This window comes from Lepidochelys kempii, chromosome 1, assembly GCF_965140265.1.
Source record: "Lepidochelys kempii isolate rLepKem1 chromosome 1, rLepKem1.hap2, whole genome shotgun sequence".
Taxonomy (NCBI): Eukaryota; Metazoa; Chordata; order Testudines; family Cheloniidae; genus Lepidochelys; species Lepidochelys kempii.
In genome coordinates this window covers 3,674,705-3,702,203 of record NC_133256.1, presented here as the reverse complement: position 1 = coordinate 3,702,203, position 27,499 = coordinate 3,674,705, and the positions used below count along the sequence as shown (strand labels likewise).

At 45.6% G+C, this 27,499-nt stretch overlaps 2 protein-coding genes across 2 annotated transcripts; one reads left to right on the top strand and one right to left on the bottom strand.

Annotated features, from left to right (window-relative positions):
- Positions 1 to 254: 254 nt before the first annotated feature.
- Positions 255 to 16,351, bottom strand: LOC140917372 (olfactory receptor 52P1-like). Its single transcript, XM_073360094.1, has 2 exons — positions 16,272 to 16,351; positions 255 to 1,351 (listed from the first exon to the last, which is right to left on the bottom strand). Exon 2 carries the CDS (start codon positions 1,305 to 1,307, stop codon positions 255 to 257), a length of 1,053 nt encoding a protein of 350 aa, XP_073216195.1. The 5' UTR covers positions 1,308 to 1,351; positions 16,272 to 16,351.
- A 7,721-nt stretch (positions 16,352 to 24,072) lies between these two features.
- Positions 24,073 to 24,885, top strand: LOC140905580 (olfactory receptor 52N5-like). Its single transcript, XM_073329103.1, has 2 exons — positions 24,073 to 24,204; positions 24,442 to 24,885. Exons 1-2 carry the CDS (start codon positions 24,073 to 24,075, stop codon positions 24,883 to 24,885), a joined length of 576 nt encoding a protein of 191 aa, XP_073185204.1.
- The last annotated feature ends 2,614 nt before the right edge of the window (positions 24,886 to 27,499 follow it).

Here is a 27,499-nt window from a genome sequence, read left to right as displayed (position 1 = left end):
CAGATTTGAAAGTACCTTGTCCCTCATTGGTCATTTTGGGTCAGGTGCCAGCGAGGTTACCTTAGCTTCTTAACCCTTTACTGGTGAAAGGATTTTCCCTCTGCTAGGAGGTACAACTCGTAAGAACTGCATAGTCAAGGAAGGCTGGCTTTTTTACAGGTTGTTTGTGAGCATACTCTTCCTCCATGCCAGGGGTAACTGGGGAACCATGGCACTCACAGAACTTCTGGTCTTCCTCCCAAACCGCATCCTACTTAGTGCTGGTTCACATGCTCTCTGACAATTTGACAGTTCCCTGATGGACACTGCAGGCCTGAGAAGATATCGTCTCTTGTGTCTGCAGAACTTTGCGTGAACTTTGTGTCTGCAGAACTTCTGCAGGTGTATTTGACTACTTTGTCACGAAGCTCTTTCGTTTTGACCCCATAAATGATAGGGTTGAGCATTGGAGGGATGAGGAGATAGAGGTCAGCTAAGATGATATGAACATAGGGTGCAATGCCTTGACCAAAGTGGTGTGTAAGAATGGAGAAGAAGGTAGGGGTATAATATGTCAGCATCACACAGATGTGGGTTGTGCAAGTGTTGAGGGCTTTCTGGTGGGCTTTATGAGAGGAGATTCTGAGGACGGCCCTGATGATCAGACCATACGACAGGGCAATGAACATCAGGTCAAACCCAATGATTATAAACATTAGCACAGAACCATATATCCTGCTGACTCTGATGTGCCCACACACCATCTTCTCCAGAGCTATGTGCTCACATTGCGTGTGGGGGATAATGCGGTTGGCACAGAATGGCTGCTGACTCAGGAGCAGGGGCAGGGGCAGAATGAAGAGAACAGCTCTTATCAAACCTGCAAGCCCTAGCTTAGCTATTTGTGCATTGCTGAGGATGGTGGCATATCTCAGAGGGTTACATACGGCAACGTAGCGATCGAAGGCCATTGTCACGAGGGTGGATGAGTGCATCACAGAAATCGTGTGGAGGAAGAACATCTGGGTGAGGCAGCCAGTCACAGTAATGCCTTTCAAATTGAACCAAAATATGCCCAGTGCCTTTGGCACAACAAAGGTAGGTGTGGCAATGTCTGTAAGTGCCAGCATGCAGAGCAGCAGGTACATCGGCTTCTGCAGAGTCTGTTCCTTACCTACAACACACAGAACCATGAAATTTCCCAACAGGCTGATAATGTAGAATGTAAAGAAAGGGATGGAAATCCAGATGTGGGCAGCCTCCAGGCCAGGGATGCCCATTAGGATGAAAGTTGAAGCGTCAGAGTGGGTGAAGTTGAAAGGTGCCATGAAGCAGTTGATTCATCGATACGACTCAGAAATGCTCAAGGTGCCTGTAAAGGGAGAAAAGCACAGCAAGGGGGTTCTTATTTGTAAAAAATAATATGGTAAATATGTTATAGTTATGAACATTCTCGGAGTCTTCTTGAGTGAGGAGTGAAGAACCACCGACGATGTCACTCCCTGCTTTCCATAGATTTAGTATATGGAAGGAACCGTTTGTTTCAAAACTTGGTTTCCAGACTAGTTTGTGGGAAAATTACAGACTCCCCAAAATGGAGTCCAGAGTTATGTGGCCTGGTCACATGGCCTTTTAGAGTCATAGCATCCACTACGTATAGTCTGTCTGAAGCATTCTCAGGGAGGCTCACCAGGTGGGAGATAAGCTTCTCTAAAGGCATATTGTTTTCCCCAAAGTCTCATTGCCCTGAATAGGCCCTTCCCAACCATCTATCTAGACTGACATCACGTTCCCTAGTGGGCGTTACTCACTTGTAACTGCATTTGAAATACAGAGAAGTCGTCAATATTCAGAACTTCTGACAAAAATTATAAATGTATACAAATAGGATAACCATATTCAGAAAGTCATAACTTTTCTAATGACATCTTACATGGTCCATCTTGCATAAACTGTATCATAATTATGCTATAATCATATAATCATATAATCATATCACAATGAACAGTACGGGATACATTGTTACAAAAAAAAACAATAGCTATTTCTACCAGTGAAATGCCTGAAGTTACACAACAACAACAGTTGGAAACAAAACTGAGTAAACTTGTGACACCCAGATTGTAGTTCTGTGGCTTGCCAAGGTAAAGAGACCCTGAAACTCCCCAAATGCATGCTGTACCAAGAAAGGTCCCAAAGCTGGCCTTGGACCAACAATCACAAAGAAAAACGTAATTTCAGCAGCACTGCCCACCTGTCCACCTACATGATGCTGTGAGACCCTATGACGTTCCCCTCTGGTGTTATCAAGACTGGTGATCTGTTTGGACACCTCAGTCCTTGACTCTGGGAGCCAGACTTCCCCTGCTCAGCTGTTCGAACCCCCACTCCTGGGCTGTTCAGGCACAGTCTCTGGCATGTAAGCTATTCTTTGGATTATGCAACCGAATGACACTAGCTAATATCTCCTTTCCCAGACACAACCTTACTCTTGCAGTGTCCAGGTGTGCCCGCAAGAGACTGCAAGCTTATATGAGTTTGTCAGTTTGAGAAAGAAATGGAGATGCCCCAGGCTTGTTATCCCAAGGGGAGTCTCTTACATGCTTCAAACCAAACACACTGCTTCAGGTAGAATAAACAACAAATGTATTAACTACAAAGATAGAATTTAAGTGATATTCAGTGATAGGCAAAAAGTCAGAGTGGTTACCAAAAGAAAAGAAAATGTAAGCACACAGTCTAAGCTTTCAATCCTATTAGACTGGGCAACATCTAGATTAAGGATTTTTCTCACCCCACTGGATACTGCAGTCCTTAATATACAAGTTTCCTGTGTAAACCTGGGCCAATTTCCCCTGTTGGAGTCTTGTCTTCTTCTCAGAGTCTCAGTTGCTTCCAGTGAAGGTGGGGGCAGGAGAAGGGCTCAGTATGTGTTGTTAGGGGACGCAGAGGGATGGGGGGTGGCTGAGGAGCCCACCCTCCTTGGTATATGGGTAGTGAAAGAAGGTCCCTGCCCATGGGGACTGAATGCCTTCCAGGGAAAGGAGGCACTTCAGTCCCCTCGTGAGAGGTTTGAAGTAAGGGCAGCATTATGGGAAGCTGCCAGGAATCTTTCAAGTTTGGTGCTGCTTCAGCAAGGGCAGCTGAAGGGTTGTAGATTAGTTAGGGGGTGTGAAAGATGATTTGGCACAACAGGGTTTAAAGTCAAAAGCAGAGTTAACAGACCACCTTTAGAGACTGGACCTGGGACTTGGTCCTTGGGGAGTGGAGAGAAAGAAGGGGAAGGAAAAAAGAGTTTCAAAGTGCAACCTGCCTTTCCACACACTTTTGTTTTTTCTGAAGTTTTAATGGAGGGTACTTTGGATACGTATGTGAAATGTTTTTGGTGATTTTGGACAAAGTATGAAGGAGGTCTGTTGTATCCCACTGGAATTTTTGGAGTAAAAGATCCATGGGCATCCATGGAGACAAATGTTTTACTGCCTCTCTGAACAATCTCAAGGTAAAGACAACACAGGTTAAGGCAGCTGTGTGGCAATAATTGTACTTTTTGGCTAAGTTCTTACAGACAAATTGCACTACCTTAAAGAACTAAATGTAGGAGTAAGTGATTTAAAGAAGTGAGTGAAAAGTTACAAATAGCTTTTGCGAAAATTGATAATACAGGGTTTTCTGGAAAGTAAACATTTGGGAGTTGTGGAAATGGTAAAAGGTAACTGTTGTAGTGTTACAAGAGGGAAGTTTTTGTTTAATGATCAAACCCAGTTATATCACTGTAATTGTATGTGCAACTCTGTGCAGTCGCATTGGATGGAAGCTTGGTAATTAAATTACCCAAGGGGGGGTCATGTAGAGTGGCTACTCCCACCACTACGCTTCTGTCCCCAGAAGCCTTTACAGCTATTCTGAGGGAAAATAGGCCCTTTTCCCACAGAAATGGTCTATAAGGGACTGCTGCAGGCAGCAGGCAGAGAGAGAATCTGATCAAAATTATTTGACTTGGGTAATGTAATCAAAATCGCAAAAGGATGTAAGGGGTTTCTATTGGAACTTAACTTGGCTGTCCCTGGTTGTGTCTAGTTGTACAAGATGGAAGTGCAATCGAGGTACAGTTGTGTAGGGGAGTGATCACAGTGCAGGGGATGTTGGGCAGAGGAGAATTTTGTGTGTGCACACAGGTAGAAGAGAAGGAAAAGGGGAAGAATGATGGGAACACTGAGCCTTGGGTGGCTCTGGGGGATCAGATTGTTGCTTTGGTGGGTGTGCATGAAAACTCTGTGGGCATGGGAGGCAGTTACACCTTGTGTAAAATTAATATGGCTAATATAATGTTATGGATGTTAAACTATATTGAAGGAATGTGCATTTTCCCAGGACGTGTGCAGTATATATTGGAGAAGGGGTAAAAGAAATGCAGATGTAAGCAGAGTCAGGATGAGCTCCACCCTGACATCTGGTGGTGAGGTGTGGCAAGTTGTGGAAAAGAACTTCAGGGGCCGATCTCATTTGCATAGGCACACCCACCACGCCTAGAATGAGACCATAGCTGCCCAAATGGTCACTTTGGCTGTTGTGGGATCCCCAGTGTCTCTGTTATTGGGGCGGGAAGAATAAATTGTTATTACCCTGATTATGGAAACTGTGCTTGGAACTGCACGTGGCCTTTTGTTATGATGGAGGGATTCACCATCAACTAAGTAGCACTCGCTAGGCAAGGGTCATGGGTTCCAAAACTGTGTGAATGGAGAGAGGCTGGGGACAAGTATTAATACTTGGTGGCATGGGCCCCTTGGTGCGGGCCTTATATGCTAATTGCACTTCCTCCTCTCTCCACTGTGGAATATCAGAGCTAATTTTGATTTCATTAGAAGTCTAGTTATAGGCTGCTGAGCTCACTTTGGGCTGACAGTGCACCAGCACTGGGGCTCCCCTATTATAAGCTGAATTCACCTAAGAGCTGAAATCTCTGAGTGTTGTGTTAAGTAGTGGGGGAGCCTGAAGATATATTGTGGAGCAGTTCGATGCGGCACAGTGTGTGGATGGCAGGAGCTGCTTGTGGGCCGTGGAGCTGAGTGAAGGAGTTCGTGGGGCGGCTGGCAGAGCGGAGCGGAGCGCAGCTGAGCGAAGGAGTTCGTGGGGCGGCTGGCGGAGCGGAGCGCAGCTGAGCGAAGGAGTTCGTGGGGCGGCTGGCGGAGCGGAGCGCAGCTGAGCGAAGGAGTTCGTGGGGCGGCTGGCGGAGCGGAGCGGAGCGCAGCTGAGCGAAGGAGTTCGTGGGGCGGCTGGCGGAGCGGAGCGCAGCTGAGCGAAGGAGTTTGTGGGGCGGCTGGCGGAGTGGAGCGCCACTATGGAGCTATGGGGCGGTCAGCTTCAGATCACGTAAGGTGCCTCTTACCCCTGTCCCATTTCTACCCAGGTTGGGAGGTAAAGCTCCGCAGATAAACTTTCGAACTCTGGGGCTGCCCTGACCAGGGACAGAGACTTTTGGGGCATTGGACTTTTGGGACTTTGGGTGATTTGGGGTTGCTGGACTGTCATAAATATAAAGGGAAGGGTAAACCCCTTTGAAATCCCTCCTGGCCAGGGGAAAGCTCCTCTCACCTGTAAAGGGTTAAGAAGCTAAAGGTAACCTCGCTGGCACCTGACCAAAATGACCAATGAGGAGACAAGATACTTTCAAAAGCTGGGAGGAGGGAGAGAAACAAAGGGTTTGTGTGTCTGTCTGTAGTTGTCTTGGCCGGGGACAGAACAGGAATGGAGTCTTAGAACTTTTAGTAAGTAATCTAGCTAGGTATGTGTTAGATTATGATTTCTTTAAATGGCTGAGAAAAGAATTGTGCTGAATAGAATAACTATTTCTGTCTGTGTATCTTTTTTGTAACTTAAGGTTTTGCCTAGAGGGGTTCTCTATGTTTTTGAATCTAATTACCCTGTAAGATATATACCATCCTGATTTTACAGGGGGGATTTCTTTATTTCTATTTACTTCTATTTTTTATTAAAAGTTTTCTTGTAAAACACTGAATGCTTTTTCATTGTTCTCAGATCCAAGGGTTTGGGTCTGTGGTCACCTATGCAAATTGGTGAGGCTTTTTATCCAACATTTCCCAGGAAAGGGGGAGTGCAAGTGTTGGGAGGATTGTTCATTGTTCTTAAGATCCAAGGGTCTGGGTCTGTAGTCACCTAGGCAAATTGGTGAGGCTTTTTACCAAACCTTGTCCAGGAAGTGGGGTGCAAGGTTTTGGGAAGTATTTTGGGGGGAAGGACGCGTCCAAACAGCTCTTCCCCAGTAACCAGTATTAGTTTGGTGGTGGTAGCGGCCATTCCAAGGATAACGGGGGTAATATTTGTTACCTTGGGGAAGTTTTGACCTAAGCTGGTAAAGATAAGCTTAGGAGGTTTTTCATGCAGGTCCCCACATCTGTACCCTAGAGTTCAGAGTGGGGGAGGAACCTTGACATGGTGGCACAGTGGTGGGATTAACCTGAAATCATTTTGAGATCCAGTTGAGATTTTTTGAACTAGAAATACAGATTTTAAAAAGGAATTTTTAGGAAGTCCAGAAGGCAGCTTTGAAACTGAAAGCAGCTTGGTTTCTCTCTGCTTTGTGGCCAAGCAGAGACAAAAGGGGATTATCTTGTGAATTGCAGGTTTTCTTGCCTGGAGGCAGGGTACTTAACTCCTGCAGGGAAATTCACAGTCTTCCAACCCAGAGGTTTTTTTTTTTTTTTCTTTTCTTCCTAAAAGTAAATAGGGGGTGTGTGCTCTACCCATTTGCCTGGAGACAAAAGTGGCAGGGGTTTTTTTTAGGATTTTGATTTTTTTTTTTTTGTTTTACAAGGAGCACAGGTTTGAAAAGAAATTTTTTTTTTCTTTGGGCTGGGTAAGCAGTTTTCCAAGTAGTTGGAGGTTTTTTGCTTTAATTTGGGCCCAGAGCAGAGACAAGGGAATTGTCTTTCTCTGTAGGCTGACAATCACTATCAGAGAATAGGTATTCTATTCCAGCACAGCAAAATTTTACAGCCAAGTTTTGTTTGTTTATTTCTAAACCTCGGGTGTAAAGTTAGTTAAAAACAGAGAGGTTAGAATGGCCAAATCCTCAGCTCGACTACAGCTGGAATTAGCCAAATTTCAGGCTGAGGAAAAACAAAGGGAACATGAAAGACAGATAGAACTCATGCGGCTGGAGAAGGAGGTACAGGAGGCTGCCCACAAGAGGGAAATGGAGGCAAGGAAGCATGTGGAGGAGATGGAGAGGATAAAGGCCCAGCAGAATATACCAACAAACCCTAGCAATCCTTCTCCAGGTACCACTTCCCATCCCAGAAAGTTCCCCACCTACAAGGCAGGTGATGATACTGAGGCCTTCTTAGAAAACTTCGAAAGGGCCTGCCTTGGGTACAACATCTCTACTGACCAATACATGGTAGAGCTGAGGCCGCAGCTCAGTGGACCCTTAGCTGAGGTGGCAGCTGAAATGCCTAAAGAACACATGAACAAGTATGAACTGTTTAAATCCAAGGCGAGAGTCAGAATGGGGATAACACCCGAGCAGTCTCGTCGGAGGTTCAGAGCCCTAAGGTGGAAACCAGACATGTCATTTACCCGACATGCCTACCACATTGTAAAACATTGGGATGCCTGGATATCAGGAGCAAGTGTTGAATCTCCAGTAAATTTGCCCTTCCTAATGCAAATGGAACAATTCTTAGAGGGTGTTCCTGAGGAAATAGAAAGATACATCCGAGATGGGAAACCCAAAACTGTAATTGAGGCAGGAGAGATTGGAGCCAGATGGGTGGAGGTGGCAGAGAAGAAGAAAACTGGTCGCAGTTGGAGCGGAGACCAGAAGGGACCACCCCAGACCACACCCTATTACCGGGGGCCGCCCAAAGCCCCACCTACCTCCCAAAGAACCCTCCAGACCCCTTATCGTCCCACCACCCCGTTCTCCAGCAACCCACCTCGCCCCGGTGACCCGTCAGCTGGACGATGTTTTAAATGTAACGAGCTGGGGCATGTAAAGGCCAACTGCCCCAAGAACCCCAACAGATTACAGTTCATTGCACCGGAATCACACCAGAGGTCCACAGGCCCAGATACCTCCCAGATACCCTTGGAGCGGAGGGAAACTGTGAGTGTGGGTGGGAAGAAGGTCACCGCGTGGAGGGACACCGGAGCACAAGTGTCAGCTATCCATGCTTCCTTAGTGGACCCCAATTTAATCAACCCAGAGATCCAAGTGACGATTCAACCCTTCAAGTCCAACTCTTTCAATTTGCCTACAGCCAAGTTGCCTGTCCAGTACAAGGGCTGGTCAGGAATGTGGACTTTTGCAGTCTATGATGATTATCCCATCCCCATGCTGTTGGGGGAAGACTTGGCCAATCATGTGAAGCAGGCCAAGAGGGTGGGAATGGTCACCCGCAACCAGGCTAAACAAGCCGTGAGGCCTAGCTCTGTTCCGGAAACTTCTATCAGGACCCAGTCAGAGGTGATGGACCTGGACCCCAGGCCAATGTCTGCAACAGCAGTAGTGGATCCAGTCCCAGAGACCCAGACGGAACCAGTCCCAGAACCGGAACCAGCCAAACAACCAACACCAGACCCCGTGTCAGCACTGAATCCAGTACTTGCAACCTCAACACCAGAGGGCCCCACCGAACCTGAACTGGCAGCAGCCGATAACCCTACACAAGAGGCTCAGCCGGAGCCTGAATCCCAACATAGTACACCAGTGGAGAGCGGTTCACAGTCAACAGAAACAGCTCCATCCCCTATATCGCTTCCAGAGGGACCAAGCCTAGGTCCACAATCCCATGAGGAACTGATGTCTCCAGCATCAAGGGAACAGTTCCAGACCGAACAGGAAGCAGATGAAAGCCTCCAGAGAGCTTGGACGGCGGCACGGAGCAACCCACCGCCTCTCAGCTCTTCTAATCGATCCAGGTTTGTTGTAGAAAGAGGACTTTTATACAAGGAAACTCTTTCTGGGGGACACCAGGAAGACTGGCATCCTCAGAGACAGTTGGTAGTTCCAACTAAATACCGGGCCAAGCTCTTGAGCTTAGCCCATGATCACCCTAGTGGCCATGCTGGGGTGAACAGGACCAAAGACCGTTTGGGGGGGTCATTCCACTGGGAGGGAATGGGCAAGGATGTTTCTACCTATGTCCAGTCTTGTGAGGTGTGCCAAAGAGTGGGAAAACCCCAAGACCAGGTCAAAGCTCCTCTCCAGCCACTCCCCATCATTGAAGTTCCATTTCAGCGAGTAGCTGTGGATATTCTGGGTCCTTTTCCGAAAAAGACACCCAGAGGAAAGCAGTACATACTGACTTTCATGGATTTTGCCACCCGATGGCCGGAAGCAGTAGCTCTAAGCAACACCAGGGCTAAAAGTGTGTGCCAGGCACTAGCAGACATTTTTGCCAGGGTAGGTTGGCCCTCCGACATCCTCACAGATGCAGGGACTAATTTCCTGGCAGGAACTATGAAAAACCTTTGGGAAGCTCATGGGGTAAATCACTTGGTTGCCACTCCTTACCATCATCAAACAAATGGCATGGTGGAGAAGTTTAATGGAACTTTGGGGGCCATGATACGTAAATTCGTAAATGAGCACTCCAATGATTGGGACCTAGTATTGCAGCAGTTGCTCTTTGCCTACAGAGCTGTACCACATCCCAGTTTAGGGTTTTCTCCATTTGAACTTGTATATGGCCGTGAGGTTAAGGGGCCATTGCAGTTGGTGAAGCAGCAATGGGAGGGATTTACACCTTCTCCAGGAACTAACATTCTGGACTTTGTAACCAACCTACAAAACACCCTCCGAACCTCTTTAGCCCTTGCTAGAGAAAACTTACAGGATGCTCAAAAAGAGCAAAAAGCCTGGTATGATAAACATGCCAGAGAGCGTTCCTTCAAAGTAGGAGACCAGGTCATGGTCTTAAAGGCGCTCCAGGCCCATAAAATGGAAGCATCGTGGGAAGGGCCATTCGTGGTCCAGGAGCGCCTGGGAGCTGTTAATTATCTCATAGCATTCCCCACCTCCAACCGAAAGCCTAAGGTGTATCATATTAATTCTCTAAAGCCCTTTTATTCCAGAGAATTAAAGGTTTGTCAGTTTACAGCCCAGGGAGGAGACGACGCTGAGTGGCCTGAAGGTGTCTATTATGAAGGGAAATGTGCTGGTGGTGTGGAAGAGGTGAACCTCTCCATGACCCTTGGGCGTATGCAGCGACAGCAGATCCAGGAGCTGTGCACTAGCTACGCGCCAACGTTCTCAGCCACCCCAGGACTGACTGAACGGGCATACCACTCCATTGACACAGGTAATGCTCACCCAATTAGGGTCCAACCTTACCGGGTGTCTCCTCAAGCTAAAACTGCTATAGAACGGGAGATCCAGGATATGTTACAGATGGGTGTAATCCGCCCCTCTGAAAGTGCATGGGCATCTCCAGTGGTTCTAGTTCCCAAACCAGATGGGGAAATACGTTTTTGCGTGGACTACCGTAAGCTAAATGCTGTAACTCGCCCAGACAACTATCCCATGCCACGCACTGATGAACTATTAGAGAAACTGGGACGGGCCCAGTTCATCTCTACCTTGGACTTAACCAAGGGGTACTGGCAGGTACCGCTAGATGAATCTGCCAAGGAAAGGTCAGCCTTCATCACACATCTCGGGCTGTATGAATTTAATGTACTCCCTTTCGGGCTGCGAAATGCACCCGCCACTTTCCAAAGACTTGTAGATGGTCTCCTAGCGGGATTAGGAGAATATGCAGTTGCCTACCTTGACGATGTGGCCATACTTTCGGATTCCTGGGCAGACCACCTGGAACATCTACAAAAAGTCCTTGAGCGCATAAGGGAGGCAGGACTAACTGTTAAGGCTAAGAAGTGTCAAATAGGCCTAAACAGAGTGACTTACCTTGGACACCAGGTGGGTCAAGGAACTATCAGCCCCCTACAGGCCAAAGTGGATGCTATCCAAAAGTGGCCTGTCCCAAGGTCAAAGAAACAGGTTCAATCCTTCTTAGGCTTGGCCGGTTATTACAGACGATTTGTACCGCACTACAGCCAAATTGCTGCCCCACTGACAGACCTAACCAAAAAGAAACAGGCAAATGCTGTTCAGTGGACCGGAAAGTGTCAGAAGGCCTTTAACAAGCTTAAAGCGACACTCATGTCTGACCCTATACTAAGGGCCCCAGACTTTGACAAACCGTTCCTAGTAACCACAGATGCATCCGAGCGTGGTGTGGGAGCAGTTTTAATGCAGAAAGGACCTGATCAAGAATTCCACCCTGTAGTGTTTCTCAGCAAAAAACTGTCTGAGAGGGAAAGCAACTGGTCAGTCACTGAAAAAGAATGTTATGCCATTGTCTACGCTCTGGAAAAGCTACGCCCATATGTTTGGGGACGGCGTTTCCACCTGCAAACCGACCATGCTGCACTAAAGTGGCTTCACACCGTCAAAGAAACTAACAAAAAACTTCTTCGGTGGAGTTTAGCTCTCCAAGATTTTGATTTCGACATCCAACACATCTCAGGAGCTTCTAACAAAGTGGCTGATGCACTCTCCCGTGAAAGTTTCCCAGAATCAACTGGTTAAAATCGTCCTTGAGATGTGGAAAATATTGTTAGTCTTTATGTACTTGGTAGTATATTTAGAGATGCATGTGTCTTATTAACTCTGTTTTCCTAGAGCTCCAGGAAGAAATCCCAGCCAGTGTTTCACCCTAGCTGAGATTTGGGGGGCGTGTCATAAATATAAAGGGAAGGGTAAACCCCTTTGAAATCCCTCCTGGCCAGGGGAAAGCTCCTCTCACCTGTAAAGGGTTAAGAAGCTAAAGGTAACCTCGCTGGCACCTGACCAAAATGACCAATGAGGAGACAAGATACTTTCAAAAGCTGGGAGGAGGGAGAGAAACAAAGGGTTTGTGTGTCTGTCTGTAGTCGTCTTGGCCGGGGACAGAACAGGAATGGAGTCTTAGAACTTTTAGTAAGTAATCTAGCTAGGTATGTGTTAGATTATGATTTCTTTAAATGGCTGAGAAAAGAATTGTGCTGAATAGAATAACTATTTCTGTCTGTGTATCTTTTTTGTAACTTAAGGTTTTGCCTAGAGGGGTTCTCTATGTTTTTGAATCTAATTACCCTGTAAGATATATACCATCCTGATTTTACAGGGGGGATTTCTTTATTTCTATTTACTTCTATTTTTTATTAAAAGTTTTCTTGTAAAACACTGAATGCTTTTTCATTGTTCTCAGATCCAAGGGTTTGGGTCTGTGGTCACCTATGCAAATTGGTGAGGCTTTTTATCCAACATTTCCCAGGAAAGGGGGAGTGCAAGTGTTGGGAGGATTGTTCATTGTTCTTAAGATCCAAGGGTCTGGGTCTGTAGTCACCTAGGCAAATTGGTGAGGCTTTTTACCAAACCTTGTCCAGGAAGTGGGGTGCAAGGTTTTGGGAAGTATTTTGGGGGGAAGGACGCGTCCAAACAGCTCTTCCCCAGTAACCAGTATTAGTTTGGTGGTGGTAGCGGCCATTCCAAGGATAACGGGGGTAATATTTGTTACCTTGGGGAAGTTTTGACCTAAGCTGGTAAAGATAAGCTTAGGAGGTTTTTCATGCAGGTCCCCACATCTGTACCCTAGAGTTCAGAGTGGGGGAGGAACCTTGACATGTCTCTCCCTCCTCCCAGCTTTTGAAAGTATCTTGTCTCCTCATTGGTCATTTTGGTCAGGTGCCAGCGAGGTTACCTTTAGCTTCTTAACCCTTTACAGGTGAGAGGAGCTTTCCCCTGGCCAGGAGGGATTTCAAAGGGGTTTACCCTTCCCTTTATATTTATGACATGGACTCAAGGACCAAAGGGAAAAGGGCATGCCCCAATTTGCCTGGGGTGGGTTTTTTTTTGCTCATGGGTTGTGTTATGAATCCTGTTGGTGGTGTTTCCCCAACATAATGCCACATTGTTTCTCTCTGTTATTAAAAGACTTTTGCTACACTCAGACTATGTGCTTGCGAGAGGGGAAGTATTGCCTCTTGGAGGCGCCCAGCGGGGGTGGTATATATTTGTCCCAGGTCACTGGGTGGGGGCTCGAGCCGGTTTGCATTGTGTTATTGGAATGGAACCCCTAGATATTGAACCCGGCCCTTGTTGCTGCCAACTCTGACGGGCAGAAGGGTTACACAAACAAAACATGGTACTTAATTAGAATCCCATTAGGGCTCTAAAAGGGGCCACAATAGGTTGTGCTATCTTTTTCAGATTTCTGTGTGTTTTGGAGCAGGAGATGAAAGTGGAAAGAAATCAGAACTCTAGTGTAAGTGGAATGTTTCCATTTTAAGACAGTCTCTGAGTTGCTTACAGCTTTGGATCCAGAAGCAAGCTAGTAAGCCTCTGTGTAAATGCAAATTACCTAGCAGATGAGCACAAAGGAACTGCAAATAATGAATACATCTTGTCAGCAAACAAGTTACTAGAAGACTCAGATTATGGCCCTCCAGGAAAGGAAGGTGAAAAAAACAAGTCAAACCTGAAAATCGGGGGGCAGGATAACCTGAAGGGGTGGGTGGGTGTGTGGGGGGGTGGGTGGGGGAAATGGGAACAGAGAATGGGGGTAAGGAAACCCAGAATCACGTTTTGCTAAAGGGGGAAATGGGAACAGGGAATGGGGATGGGGAAATTGGAATCATGTTTGGCTAAGGGCAGGAATGGGAACAGGGACACAGGTGTAAGACACTGTGGTGTCAGAGCTGGGAAGGGGGACACTAAGGAAGGAAACTGGAATCATGTTTGCTGGAAGTTCATCCCAATAAACATCAAATTGTTTGCACCTTTGGACTTCGGGTATTGTTGCTCTCTCTTCATGCAAGAAGGACCAGGGAAGTAAGTGGGTGAAGGAATATGCCCCCTAACATGTGTCCACTCTGTCTGTTTTATAGCCTCAGTCCATGTGCTTGCGGGGCACAAGTCCAGGCATGTCTGGGGGGCATTGCTGAGTCTCTCCAAGCAAGGTTGAGCAATTCCCTTTGTGGGGCCTCGTGCACGTGAGTCATTGCATTGGAGCTCCCTTGCTGGACAAGGGCCCTGGATGGGTTGTTTGACACCCTGCCCCGCTATTGGTCACTTTCCTTGCTGTTGCCTCTGGAGAGCTAATATCTGACTTATTCCCCAACTTACAGCATGTTTTAGTGACCACCATAGAACACCATTCTCCTAACTCCATGTACATTAATGATACACATATGTGGACAGAGACATGACTTTCAGCAGATCATAACCTTTCCCCTGAGAACTTACAAGGCATGGTTCATATGTAAAATCATGTTTATATGAAAATGAGGACTATGGGGGTTACAGTATGCTCCCCGATGATAGAGAATGTCTCACCTCCCCCCTTAGTTTGCTACAAGAGGGTTAGTCACTGAGTAGCTCAAAGGCAGGGTGTGTTATAGTTCTCTTGGCACCCAGCCTTCAAGGCCATGAGGCGGTGTGCCTCAGTTTCCCCATTCAGACACTGCAAACCAGGTTTCTCTGCTTGTTACCCTTCCCTTTATATTTTTGACACAGGCTGAATACCTGGGTTCCCAGATGCTGATGCAGCCTTCCTTCTAGTGTCCTCGGCATTATGCCCCAAGTGACGAGTGGGGAGACATTCCTCTAGCCCCACTATTCCTTCCCCAGTTTCCTCCTCTGGGCCCCCTCCTAAGACACATTTCCGTGTGCTCCATAGGAAGTGATCTTTCTTTTGTTCAGCTGCAAAACTCTGCCAGTTAACAGCTGAGACAGTTTTCTTACTCACTGACAACATCTCCCCTGCCTCTGTGCCTGAGGGCATGTTGCCTAGTCTCAGCCCCCTCCCATACTTGGAAGCATCCTGCTTCCCTGTGTTACAGAGTGACAGGAATCCTCACTCACCTCAGTGGTTTCTGAGATTCCCTGCCCCTTCTCTAGGCTCTCCTCTGGGACACATTTCTCTATGCTCCCTAGAGTTTGTCTCTGGTTTAGCTGTGACCTGCTGGAAGGTAACAACCTGGACAGTTCTCTCCCTGGCAGGTATTATACCCCTATCCCTTCCTGTTGCGATGTTGCCTCCAGCTTGAGTGCAGGAGTTGGTCTCAACCAGCCTCCCGCCTGGAAGCATGTGGCTTCCTGCTGCTGCAGAAGAATCAAAGAGATTCTCTCCCATTCTCTCAGCAGTTCCTGAGACCTTACTCTTTCCCTCGGGTCCCAGGATAAAACTCCCTCCTGCAGCAGGCAAATACTTTAAGCTGAACTGCACAGAAAAAAACATGAGCATGGAGCAGGTCGACGAAGAGGTGTTCCAATCTCCACAGTCCAAACACTTTCCAGACCTTCCCACACCACAAGGATTTTACCTAGTGGTATGAGGAATCTGCTTTCGCCCACCCTCACAATCTCGGCCATTTGGCCAGGTAGCATACTGTCTTTTGGGACCACACTCTGCTTCATCAGAGAAATCTGGGCCCCTGTATCCCTCTGCCCCAAGTACTTCCTACCATCCATTTGGAGAGTGTTAACATGCTCCATGTCTGGTACTGCAGAGGCTAATCTCACAAAACCAATATGATTATTTTTTTGTTGCTTGGGGAATTTCTGTGGTGAGGACAGCAGAACTAACATGAGCTATTGGTTGCCTGCTTCCTCCTAGCACAGGGCATTTATTCCTCAGGTGATCAGTGGAATTACACTGACAGCACCTTTTGAGCTCTTCTGCTTTTACAGGAGATTTGGGATGGGGGTTAGAGGAATGTTTTTGGGTCAGAGAATGTTTAGGCTTCCAACCCCGTACTGTCTTCCGAAGGGCAAAATGGGATCCTCCCTTCCCACCAGTTGTAAACCCCTCTTTCTGTGGCCTGCCCTCAATAGACACCTGAGTCTAATCAAAGTCATCAGCTAAAAAAGCCATCTCAGCCCCAGACTTTACATCTTTGTCCCACAGACACTGCTTTACTTCAGCCGTACATATGTTGCGGAAATGCTCTTGAGCGAAAAGTCCAAGCATTCCTTCAAAACTTGCCACCTCTTTACCCCTCACCCATTTTCCCAAAAAATCTTTCACGTTCTTTACATATTCCCCATTACTCATCCCAATATGCCTCTTAAGATTCCTAAATTTAACTCTATATGTTTCAGGGTTAATCTGAAAACTTCGCAAAACAGTATCTTTTAATTTACAGTAGTCTCTAAAGCATCTTCGTTAGGCATTCCATTGAAATCATTTGGAGCTTTGCCAGTGAATTTTGCAATCTCTTACCAGCAGGGATTTCATGTATCACACACAGCCTTTCAAAGGCAGTCAGATATTCAGCAATATCATCCTCCTGACTGTCTGCAGGACACGAGTGTTCCCATTTGTGGATTTTTGTAGTGATGGGAGTCACTTGGCTCAGGGGCCTCTGCTTCTGCTTCTTTATCAAGTCCAGTTGGTGTTTTCATTTTCTCTCTCTCTCTCTTTCTTCCTGCCCTCTCTCTCTTTCGCTCTTTTTCTTCCATAGCCCTTTGGTGTGCAGCCTTCTCTTCTTTGACCTCATTGCTGCCTGCCACGTTTGAAACTTGCCGTAGTTTCCCTTCTCTGCTGCTTCCAGTTTTTCCAGCTCTAGTTTTGTAGCTGCAGCGTCGGTAGTCATTTTTCAGCTTTCTTGTGCTTAATTCCCTCATTGAAATTAAACAAACAGAAAATGACATAACAGTGCCTCCTCCTGACTGTCCTTAGCCACTGCACGTTCTCACAGGACGAAGGATGGTCCAGACGGGGACGGTGTCAGAGAAAATCTGCTAGAGTGTGATCTGTTAGAGAGCTTATTCCTTCACTCTCCCACCTCCCTGCTCCTTCTCGCATGAACAGAGAGCAACAATACCCGAAGTCCGAAGGTGAAAACAATTCGATGTTTATTGGGGTGAACTTCCAGCAAGCTTAAATACAGGTTCCTTTTTCCTTATTTTCGAATCCCAACTTATTTCCTGTTTGCCCCTAATTTATATAGTAATATTCTTAGCTATACCTTAACCAATCATTCTACTGAAATGTAACTAAACAATCCTAACATATTGTAACATGATTAGCTAACCAATTATATCCCACCACCTTAATTAGTTTACAAAATAAATTTTTCAGCAGACAGAAAAAATCACAGATCCAGACAGAGACCATGCCAATAAACAATAGCAAAGTGGGAACTATAATGACAAAACAATACAGAAGTGAGGATTTCACAACTACATCTATAAAGACATAAGAGTTTCCCAGCTGTGTCTATTGATAAGTGATTTCTTACCAGACAGAAAACTATCAACCTCAATTTCCTTTTACATCTTCTAGGCACTTCCCTTTCTCTGGAGGTGATAGGCTCTATCAGGACAGGATTGTATCATAACAGCCCAATAGCACCTTCTTTCAATGTGTCTATTTTGGAATGTGAGGAGGTGACTGGTCGCTTCCCAGCTTTTGGCTGCCTGTGCTGGTTAGCCAAAGGTCTTAGCCTAATAACAGGGCCTTGGACTGTCTCAGTAGGAGAAGGAACTTACACTGGCAGACAGTGATTTTGATTCTTTCTTTTCTATCTCTAACTAGCCAAGTGATAAGAATACACCTAAATTCTTAAAGTAGAGGCCTTTACAGAGAAGCCTGAATATCCATATCCCAACATGATCCACTTTACATTCCAGGCTGAGACACCTCCCGGATGCAGGAGGCCTCATGACACCACTTTGGGCTGTGCATTGGGGAGGACGTCCAGTCCCCATTTTCCATAATTTCAGGACTCCGAGTCACTCTGATCTGGACACTGCATGTCCTGCTGTCCCATCCCCAGGCCCCCACACAGGGTATGTTTCTGGAGCTCCCCCAGGGACATTTGCAACACCACCTCTAAACCAGAAACGTGCTTTTAATTTTACTGCCTCTTGTGTTTCTCATCCTCTCCAGAAACAGAGATGCGGGGGCTCAGAGAGAAAAGACCCCTCTCCCCCCTTGAAAAAAAGTTATCCTAATTGTTTTGAAGGTTTAAGCCTGTGAGTTTGAGATATCAGCAACTTTCCTGTAAGTTCTTCTTGGGTCCTAAGAAGCTCACCCATCCTTAGAGGCCACAGGAGAGCTCCACATGAAGTCACTGGAGACTCAGTTCCGATTTAATTCAGGGCATTTATTTAAGTCACTACATATGGATTATGGGGGAACTCCTGGATCCGTTGGGAATTTGGCCTTTGATCTCAAAGGAGACCAGATTCACCCTGAGTGTTTAACTTTTGGCTCCTGGCAGTGAAAATCGCGGCTTTGGGTCCTGCTGCAGAAAATGCAATTCTGTTAGGGTGCTGAAAGAGTCTGAGGGGAAACCCCCAGTTCATGGGGTGTTCTGAGACCGGGAATGAAAGTTGGGAATTTCAAAACACAGGGGCCCTGATTTTGCTCTCAGAGAGGCCAGTGTCAATCTGGAGTGACCCAGTGAAGGCAGAATGAGAGAGCAGAATATTGCCAGTGTGTGGCCCATTCTTGTTGTGAACTCTCTGGTTCACAGATACCCACTGCAGAGGCTTTGGCTGCATTTCCTAACAGGGCAGTGATGTTGCTGAATTGGAAAACTTGAGCGAACCAGAGGAAAAACCACACAGCACAAAAAAAAAGGAAGTTACTGAGACAGATAGAAGGACACAGTAAGAGACAAGGAACCAAATTTAAAACGCATTATTTGTCTAAACTCTTTCCAATACATTTGTAGTTCCAATTTTACCAGGTAAATCCCTTGGTGTTTCCAAGAGTACTAAACAATTTAAGTCACCCTGCTGGTGAATTCCCCCAGATGGTTATTGATTTGAACCATAGAACCCTTCCTGAGCCCTCAGCACTAACCTTAATGCAGAAACAGGCAAGTCACCGCAATCCCGCTCAGCAGAGAAGGGAAATCTCCTTACGGCTACTGCAAGGCAGAGGCTTGAGAATCAGTGTGTGAATGTCACATGGCTGACACTTCACATGCTGCACAGCAACCTTTATGATCCCTCTGAACACTCCCCGTGAACTGTCAGGTTGCCCAGGACTCCCATAGAATTCCCTGGACTCTGTGAGCAGCGGGAAAAGCAGAAAATAGACCCTAGAGAACTTCAGCCTAAGAGCCCACCCGGGAGTGAAGAAATGATTTGCCAATAACAGGGGCTCAGATTTACAGAGCAAAATGCAGTTTGCGAACGGTTCAGTGCAGCACATGGTGATAGATTTCTTTCCTGTGTGTAGTGCACTTCCACCTGCACTCACTGGGAACGCTGCCACAAGATTGGGGGCCAAAAACACATTTCACTTGATGGTAGCATTGTACAGCTGCACACCACCCATGCAGCTGTAATAGCCATTCCCTTCGCTTCTGAAAAATCAGTGCCACCCTGATTAAATGATCCTGAACTGATGCAAGCTAAAATGCGTGTAAAAGGCTTTCTTCTCCCAGGATTCTGACATCAATGGTAGTTGCCAGTGGCCCTTGGGAGGTGTTAACTTCTTTTATGTCTGAGAGCTACCAACTGTTTTAATGGTTAATCTACTCTCTGCATCAGGGAGGCATCACATTTCACTTCTTTGTTGACCTTTCACAGATTGGTGCAGAAATGGGTTATGATATCCTGGGTCAGAGCTAGTCCAACGGGACTTCTCCACTGACTGCGTGATTACTTCCTCTCTTCCCGTGCTAAAATGACCGTGCTTCGGTGAGAACATGGGTGAGAACATGGTGGTACAGGAATCAAAGAACTGCTACATGTGGCTCTCCTGTTTGGGCTACTGTCCCTAGCCCCATACTTGCGTCATAGATGCCTTGCAGCCAAATTTGAGGTCCAGAGGGTATAAGACGGATGGGTTGTCACCCCTGGGGTGAAGTCTGGGAGCCATGAGAACTGCTGCACCCCTCTAACCACCCAACTGGGCTGGCCCTGTTTCACACTGCTTTGCTGGTGATTCAGTCTCTCCAGGCCCTGTGATCACCAACACTAGAGCAGATGGTGCCACACACTCAAACAGAGCTACCTGAGAGTTTAGCGAACCTCGTAAGTATAAACAGCAGACCCAAGCCTATTTCTCGGTTTTGTTTCGAATTGTGTTGAATGTTATTTACATAACTTCATACATTTCACTGGTGGAAAGAACCACCGATCTTTGCACCTCAGCTGCTTCAATCTCCCACCATATCCTGGACCCGCTGTCTGAACTCTCCTTCCCCATCCCAGGTTGCCTTGCTTCCAACATCATGCTGGTTGCCAGTGCCATCTCCATACACCTCAGTCACCTGTGGATTCCACAACCTCCGAGCTGCCCCACGCTCCCCACAACTCTTCCTCTGCAGAGTGTAAGGTCCCTGCGATCACACCGGCTCCCTTGGCTGGCAGGAGTAACACACAGGTCAGAAATCTCACACACAGGCCGCAAATGCCAAGGAACCTATGCTGCTTCTCTTGTTACACCGATACACAGTACATGGTGCTTCAAGGACTGCTGCTCAGGAACAACTCACAGGCTGAGAATTATGCACATTATATAATGAGAGCGGGCAACTCTGGGACATGTGAGGGCCTAGATCAATACAGCTGCCACATGCAGGAACCACTGGTAGCTGACAGAAACAGAGGGCAACTGTGATACTCTGGGACGATGTGCTAGCCAGCTCTGTTAGTTATGAATGGTGAGGGTTGTACATTCATCCTTAGTGCAAAGATTTTATTGGGTGAAGTTATTATTTTTCTCACCTAAAACTTTTATCCATGCAGCGCCTTATGGAATCCCTCGGCTTCATGAAATAGACACCGAGTGTAACATTTCCAAGGCAGAGCAGTCACCTGATAATTATGGTTAACTTCAACATACTCATGAATAGAAAATTGTTCCAATGCTTAATTAACTCACACCATTTAAAATGTACACTTTATTTCCAATCAGAAATTCTTTAACTCCGATTTGCAGCCGATGGATCGTGTTACACCTCTCAGACTAGCAGCCATGTTAGTCTGTCTCCACAAAAAGAAAAGGAGGACTTTTGGCACCTTAGAGACTAACAAATTGATTGGAGCATAAGCTTATCACGAAAGCTTATCGCAAAAGTTTATGATCAAATGAATTTTTAGTCTCGAAGGTGTCACCAGTACTCCTTTTCTTTTCGCTGTAACACCTCAGTATGCTAGCCTGAAAAGCCTATTATTCAATACTAGTTCCCAGTGTATGTCGTTTCCGACAGTTATCAAGTCACCCCTTAACCATCTTGGTTAAACTAAACAGATGAAGATCTTTGAGTCTATCACTATAAGACATGTTTTCTAATTTGTACTAATTCTTGTGACCCTTCTGTGAACACTCTTCAGTAGATAAACATTCACTTTTAACTGGGGACACCACAACTAGACAGAGGATTCAAGAAGCAGCCACACCAATGCCAAATACAAAGATAAAATAACTTCTCTTACTCTCCTTGAGATTCCAGTGGTTATCATCCAAGGACCACATTGGCTCTTTCGGCCACAGGGTCACACTGGAAATTCATGTTTAGCTAATTATTCCTTCTTACCAACCAATACAGATTGCTCTGAATCAGTGATCTGTCTTCTTTATTATTTACAATCCCCCAAATTTTTTGTCATCTGTAAACGTCATTGATATTCAGGCATGAGAAAGGTTAGCAGCTGAGTTGCTGACACATGTTTCTTCTTACATTTGTCTGTTAACATCTGTAACTTATGCCTCAGACAAAGCTGGGTGCCTGCAAGAAAGTGTCTCACCAAAAGAAACAAGGGAGGTGTCAGGGTTCCCTCCCCACTCTGAAATCTAAGGTACAGATGTGGGGACCAGCATGAAAGCCCCCTAAGCTTATTCTTACCATTTTAGGTTAAAACCTGGTACGCAGCCACTACCAAGCGATTTAACAAAGAATCAGGGAAGAGCCCACTTGGAGACATCTTTCCCCAAAATATCCCCCCAAGCCCTTACACCCCCTTTCCTGGGAGGCTTGAGAATAAACAAGATGAGCACAAACCAGCCTTGATGTTTAAGACCCAAAAAACCCCATCAGATTCTTAAAAAACGGAATTTTGTTAGAAGAACAAAAACAGATAAGAGAATGACTCTGTAAGATCAGAATGGAAAATAATCTCACAGACAGTCAGATTCAAAACATAGAGAATCCCTCTAGGCAAAACCTTAAGTTACAGAAAGACACAAAAACAGGAATATACATTTCCTCCAGCACAGCAAATTTCACAAGCCAAAACAAATAAAACCTAATGCATTTTCTAGCTAGATTACTTACTAACTTTACAGGAGTTGGAGGGATTGCATCCTTGATCTGTTCCCTGCAAAGGTATCACACAGACAGACCAAAACCTTTTCCCCTCTCCAGATTTGAAAGTATCTTGTCCCCTCATTGGTCATTTTGGGTCAGGTGCCAGCCAGATTACCTGAGCTTCTTAACCCTTTACAGGTTAAAGGATTTTGCCTCTGGCGAGGAGGGATTTTATAGCACTGTATGCAGAAAAAGAAAAGGAGGACTTGTGGCACCTTAGAGACTAACCAATTTATTAGAGCATAAGCTTTCGTGAGCTACAGCTCACTTCCTCAGATGCATCTGAGGAAGTGAGCTGTAGCTCACGAAAGCTTATGCTCTAATAAATTGGTTAGTCTCTAAGGTGCCACAAGTCCTCCTTTTCTTTTTGCGAATACAGACTAACACGGCTGTTACTCTGAAACCTGTCTGTATGCAGAAAGGTGGTTACCCTTCCCTTTATATTTATGACAGGAGGTAACAGAGGTGCAGACCTGTAGCCCTAAACACCAATAGCCTTGTGGCCTTCCTGCCCATTCTGTTGAGCACAAAGTCATAACCTAGCCAGATTATATCTGTTTCTTTGGGGGAAACTTGGCTCCTTTCCAACATAGGAATGGCATTTTGGATCAGACCTATGGTTCATCTAGTCCAGTTTCCTCTCTCTGATACTGAAAGCCCCAGGTGCTGCAGAAGAAGTGGTAAGACACCAAGCAATAGTTGGATAGGGGGATGACTTATCCATCCTGAATGTGTCATCCTAATGTCTAACAGCTGGAGATAGGCTTGTGCCCTAAAGCATGTTCGAGGGTAGGCCTTTCAAAATATGTCTTTAGCTATAAATATTGTAAGTGGCTAATTTCGCTATCCAGGTAAATGTCCAAATCCTTCCTGATTCTCACTTAGCCCATGGCCTCAACTACCTCTTGTTACAACAAGTTCCTCAGTTTAATTAGGCATTGAGTCAAGAGAGCACTCTTTTTTTATTAGTTTTGAATTTGCCATGTTTCACTTTTATTGAATGTCCTCTTGATCTTGTGTTAGGAGACATGGAGAATACATTCTCAATCTACTCTCTACCAAGCAGTATTTTAGAGATTTTCACATCTCCCCTCTAATTGATCTCTTTTGTAAGGTAACAATCCCAGTCTTTTTACCCTTTCTCCAGCTGAGAGCTTCCTCAGGCCCTTGAGCCTACTTATTGCTCTTGCCTGAACCCCTCTAGTTCTGCAATATCCACTGTGAGTATGGTTCTCAGTACTACACAGAGGAGTCCAGAGGAGGGTGAAACATCACCTGACTGATCTCATGGCATTGTATTTTCTGTATGGTTTCCCATCCCTCTCCTCCTGGATGCCAATGTTTTTCTTAGACTTTAAAGTTCATCTGCCATTATGCTGCCCATTGACTTGGCTTGGTTAGCTCTCTCTGAGGACTTCTCTGGACTTGACTAGGACCTATATAATCTTGTGCCATCTGCATATTTTGCCACATCACTGCTCAACACCCTTTTTCTAGATTGGTAATAAGTATAAAACATTTGCCATACAGTTTGTTATAAATTGTGTAAACCCCCAACCCCCTCCCACCACCCACTTGCTGTCCTTCACAGGCACCTTGACCATTTCTGACCCTGACTGACACATGAACCACCTCATGGCAGTTTTCAACCTCACACACTTTGACGCTTCAGCATTCTTTCTAATGGGCATCCCTGACTTGGAACCTGCTCACATCTGGATTTCCATCCCTTTCTCTATTTTCTACATTATGGGCCTGCTGGGAAATTTCAAGCTTCTCTATGTTATAGCCAAGGAGCAGACTTTGCACAAGCCGATGTACCTGCCGCTCTCCATGCTGGCACTGACAGAAATCGGCACATCTACTTCCATCGTGCCAAAGGTAATGTGCATCGTTTGGTTCAATTTGAAAGGTATCACTCTGGGTGGCTGTCACATCCAGATGTTCTTCCTTTATCTGCATACTGTTATGCATTCAGCCATCCTCATGACAATGGCCTTTGATCGCTGTGTTGCCATATGTAACCCTCTGAGATATGCCACAGTCATCACCAATGCATGAATAGCTAAGCTAGGGCTAGTGGGTTTGATAAGAGCTGTTCTCTTCCTTCTTCCCAAGCCCCTGCTCCTGAGGAGGCAGCCATTCTGTGCCAACCGCATGATCCCACATACATGCTGTGACCACATGGCCATGGTGAAGATGTCGTGTGGTGACATTACAGTCAACAGGATGTATGGTTTGCTAATAGCATTTGTAATCACTATGTTAGACCTGACACTTATTGCCCTGTCCTATGGTCTGTTCATCACAGTATCCTCCAAGAAAGCCCACCAGAAATCTTTCACCACTTGCACAGACCATATCGGTGTGATGAAGATGTCTTATCCTTCCTTCCTCTTCTCCACTGTGACATACCGCTTTGGTCAGGGAATTGCTCCCCATCTTCACATCATCTTGACCAACCTATATTACATCCTCCTCCCCATGTTCAATCCTATCATTTATGGGGCCAAAACCTTCGAGCTTCGTGAGAAATTGTGTAAGTGCACTTGCAGAATATGATTGCCCGGTGCCACTGATTTTAAGCCTTCGTGACAAGAGGGTGAAAGTATATCTTGTTAATCAAGGGTGCTCTGTCCTACTTTGGCTGAGCTCAGCACTGTGGAAGTTGAAGTGTGAAAAGCTCATCACACCTAAGCTCTTATCACTGTCTCACCAAGTACTGATCTCTCTGCTGCTAAGTTCCCTCTCTCTCTCCATCACCTGATCTCTCTCAGTGTCATCTATCAGCCCTCAGCCCCAGAAACCCTGTCACTTGTTCTTTCCGTGACTTTCAAACCAACAGAAGATACGGTAGTTTTCTGAAGCAAGGTGGCGTTCCATTATACCCTGTTTGAACCGGTATCTTGTTCAGTTTGACAGACTGAAGCCATGCTTTCTGATAGCCAAAGACAATAAAGTAAGGACAGTGCTGAAATATACCTGATTTTTCTACGTCCAGTCCTTCTTGAACCTTGGAGGATAAACTCAATGTTATGGTTGGAAAATGTTAATACAGGAAAGGTGCTGCAGGAATTGAGGGCATTCTAGTAGAGCTTCTTGGTGAGAGTTTTGAAAGGATGTGTTTCTGAGAACTGGACCATATTACTCTAAATTTAAGGGGAGTTTGTGAAACAGATGAAACAGAGATTGCCACTATATGTCCAGGTGATTGAATCGCTTGCCTTCCTGAGTCTCTCGCAACCTAGATTGGCTGATATCTCATTTTTGCAAATATACAATGATACAAAATCTGTTGTGAAGAGTTTGCAACAATGAAAGAATGATTGCACTGGTTACTGCTGATATGTATGACCAGAAGCATCCTACTTCCAGGGAAGACACCGAGGAGGAAATGTTGCCTTTTAGGGACTAATAGTAACAAAATAATGCATCTCACAATATGGACATTGACTAGCATCATTGAATACAATTAGAAATATATAATATAATAATAAAAATGAGTACTTGTGGCACCTTAGAGACTAACCAATTTATTTGAGCATAAGCTTTTGTGAGCTACAGCTCACTTCATCACGAAAGCTTAAGCTCAAATAAATTGGTTAGTCTCTAAGGTGCCACAAGTACTTCTTTTCTTTTTGCAAATACAGACTAACACGGCTGTTACTCTGAAACCTAATATAATAATGTTATTGTTGTTTTTACACAACAGAAGTTTCGGGCTCCCTTGGGGCAAGGCAATTTTTAACAACATAATTTGCTATTTTTTCTTTAAAACACCAGCCACCTATCAACCAGGATTCAAGGACGAGTACTGGGGGTTTGATTTTGAATTTGATTGTCATCTCATAGATTTGTAGGTTATGTGGAAAAAAACTCCTTCTGGGGCTTGTAGCTTTCTTTTCTTTTCTTTTCTTTTCTTTTCTTTTCTTTTCTTTTCTTTTCTTTTCTTTTCTAAATCAGATCTATGCTAGGTATCTAAGAAAAGGTTTCTTTTGTTACTTGATGTATAGAGCAATGCATTTATTAAAAGAACCACCCCCTTGTTTCAAGAAAGAGATTGGGCTACTTTTAGATTAGTTTTTAAGTTACTTGGGGCTATTAAAGCAGTAAAATGTGGCAAACCTGATGCAGTACCTCAAGCTGAGCTGGAGGCAGAGCAGCAGCAGCCATAAAAAGAAAGGTCCAGAGAAGGATCCCTGAGGGGAGAACTTGGCTGTGGTCACAAAAGCAGCACTCAGCCATGTTGTATCCTTGGGAGCAGCAGTTTAGGAAGAAATCACTTGAGACACAGAGAGCTGCGAGCCGTGAAAGCAGCCATCTATTTTCCACTCCCTGAACTAACCGAACCAGCCCAAACTGGCTGGGCTACCCCCTAATCATCTAACTCAGTTGCCATAGCAACAACAAGCTGCTATTACCACGACAACCAAATACACAACATATTCCTCCCCCCTTCATAAAAACATCTCCTAAATAAAACAAACACTAAACTAGAGAATGAGGGTAGACTGCCTGCATTCCCGGCTAAACCCCGGGGATTATTTTGCCCCATCACCGTGGGTTCACCCTAGCTAAAGATCCAGCCATTGGAGTGTTGTCCCCTTGCTGATTTCAAAGCTTGTTTCATTGTCTGCACAAATCTTTCAGCTAATCCATTGGTCGATGGATGATATGGTGCTGTAGTGATGTGGTGTATCCCATTTGCCTTCATAAACTTTTGAAACTCCTGAGAGATGAACTGCGGTCTGTTGTCACTCGCAAGTTGTTCTGGCAGAACAAAACGACTAAAGAGTCCCCGTAGTTTTTGGATAGTACTCTCTGCAGTAGTGGACTGCATTCTGGAGACTTCTGGCCATTTAGAATGGGCATCTACCACCACTAAGAACATGCTTCCTTCAACAGGGACAGCAAAGTCAACGTGAATATGTTGCCACAGGTTTTCAGGTTAGTCCCAGGGGTGTAGGAGCACCCACTGGGGTGAATTCCTGACACCCTGACATGACATACAAGCTCTTGCTTTCTCTTCAATAGCACTGTGTAATCCAGGCCACCAGAAATAGCTTCGTGCAATTTCCTTCATGGGCACTTTCCACAGTGACCAGAATGTAGCTGTTCTAACATCTGTGATCTCAGTTGTGGTGGGATAATGACACGTCTCCCCCACAACAAATAA

Bases quoted from the DNA above. Each gene is read 5' to 3' on its own strand.
- LOC140905580 (XM_073329103.1), top strand. From the start codon at position 24,073: ATGGGCCTGCTGGGAAATTTCAAGCTTCTCTATGTTATAGCCAAGGAG. The intron at 24,205-24,441 runs GTAATGTGCATC...CTTCTTCCCAAG, and splicing joins CTACTTCCATCGTGCCAAAG to CCCCTGCTCCTGAGGAGGCA.
- LOC140917372 (XM_073360094.1), bottom strand. From the start codon at position 1,307: ATGGCACCTTTCAACTTCACCCACTCTGACGCTTCAACTTTCATCCTA.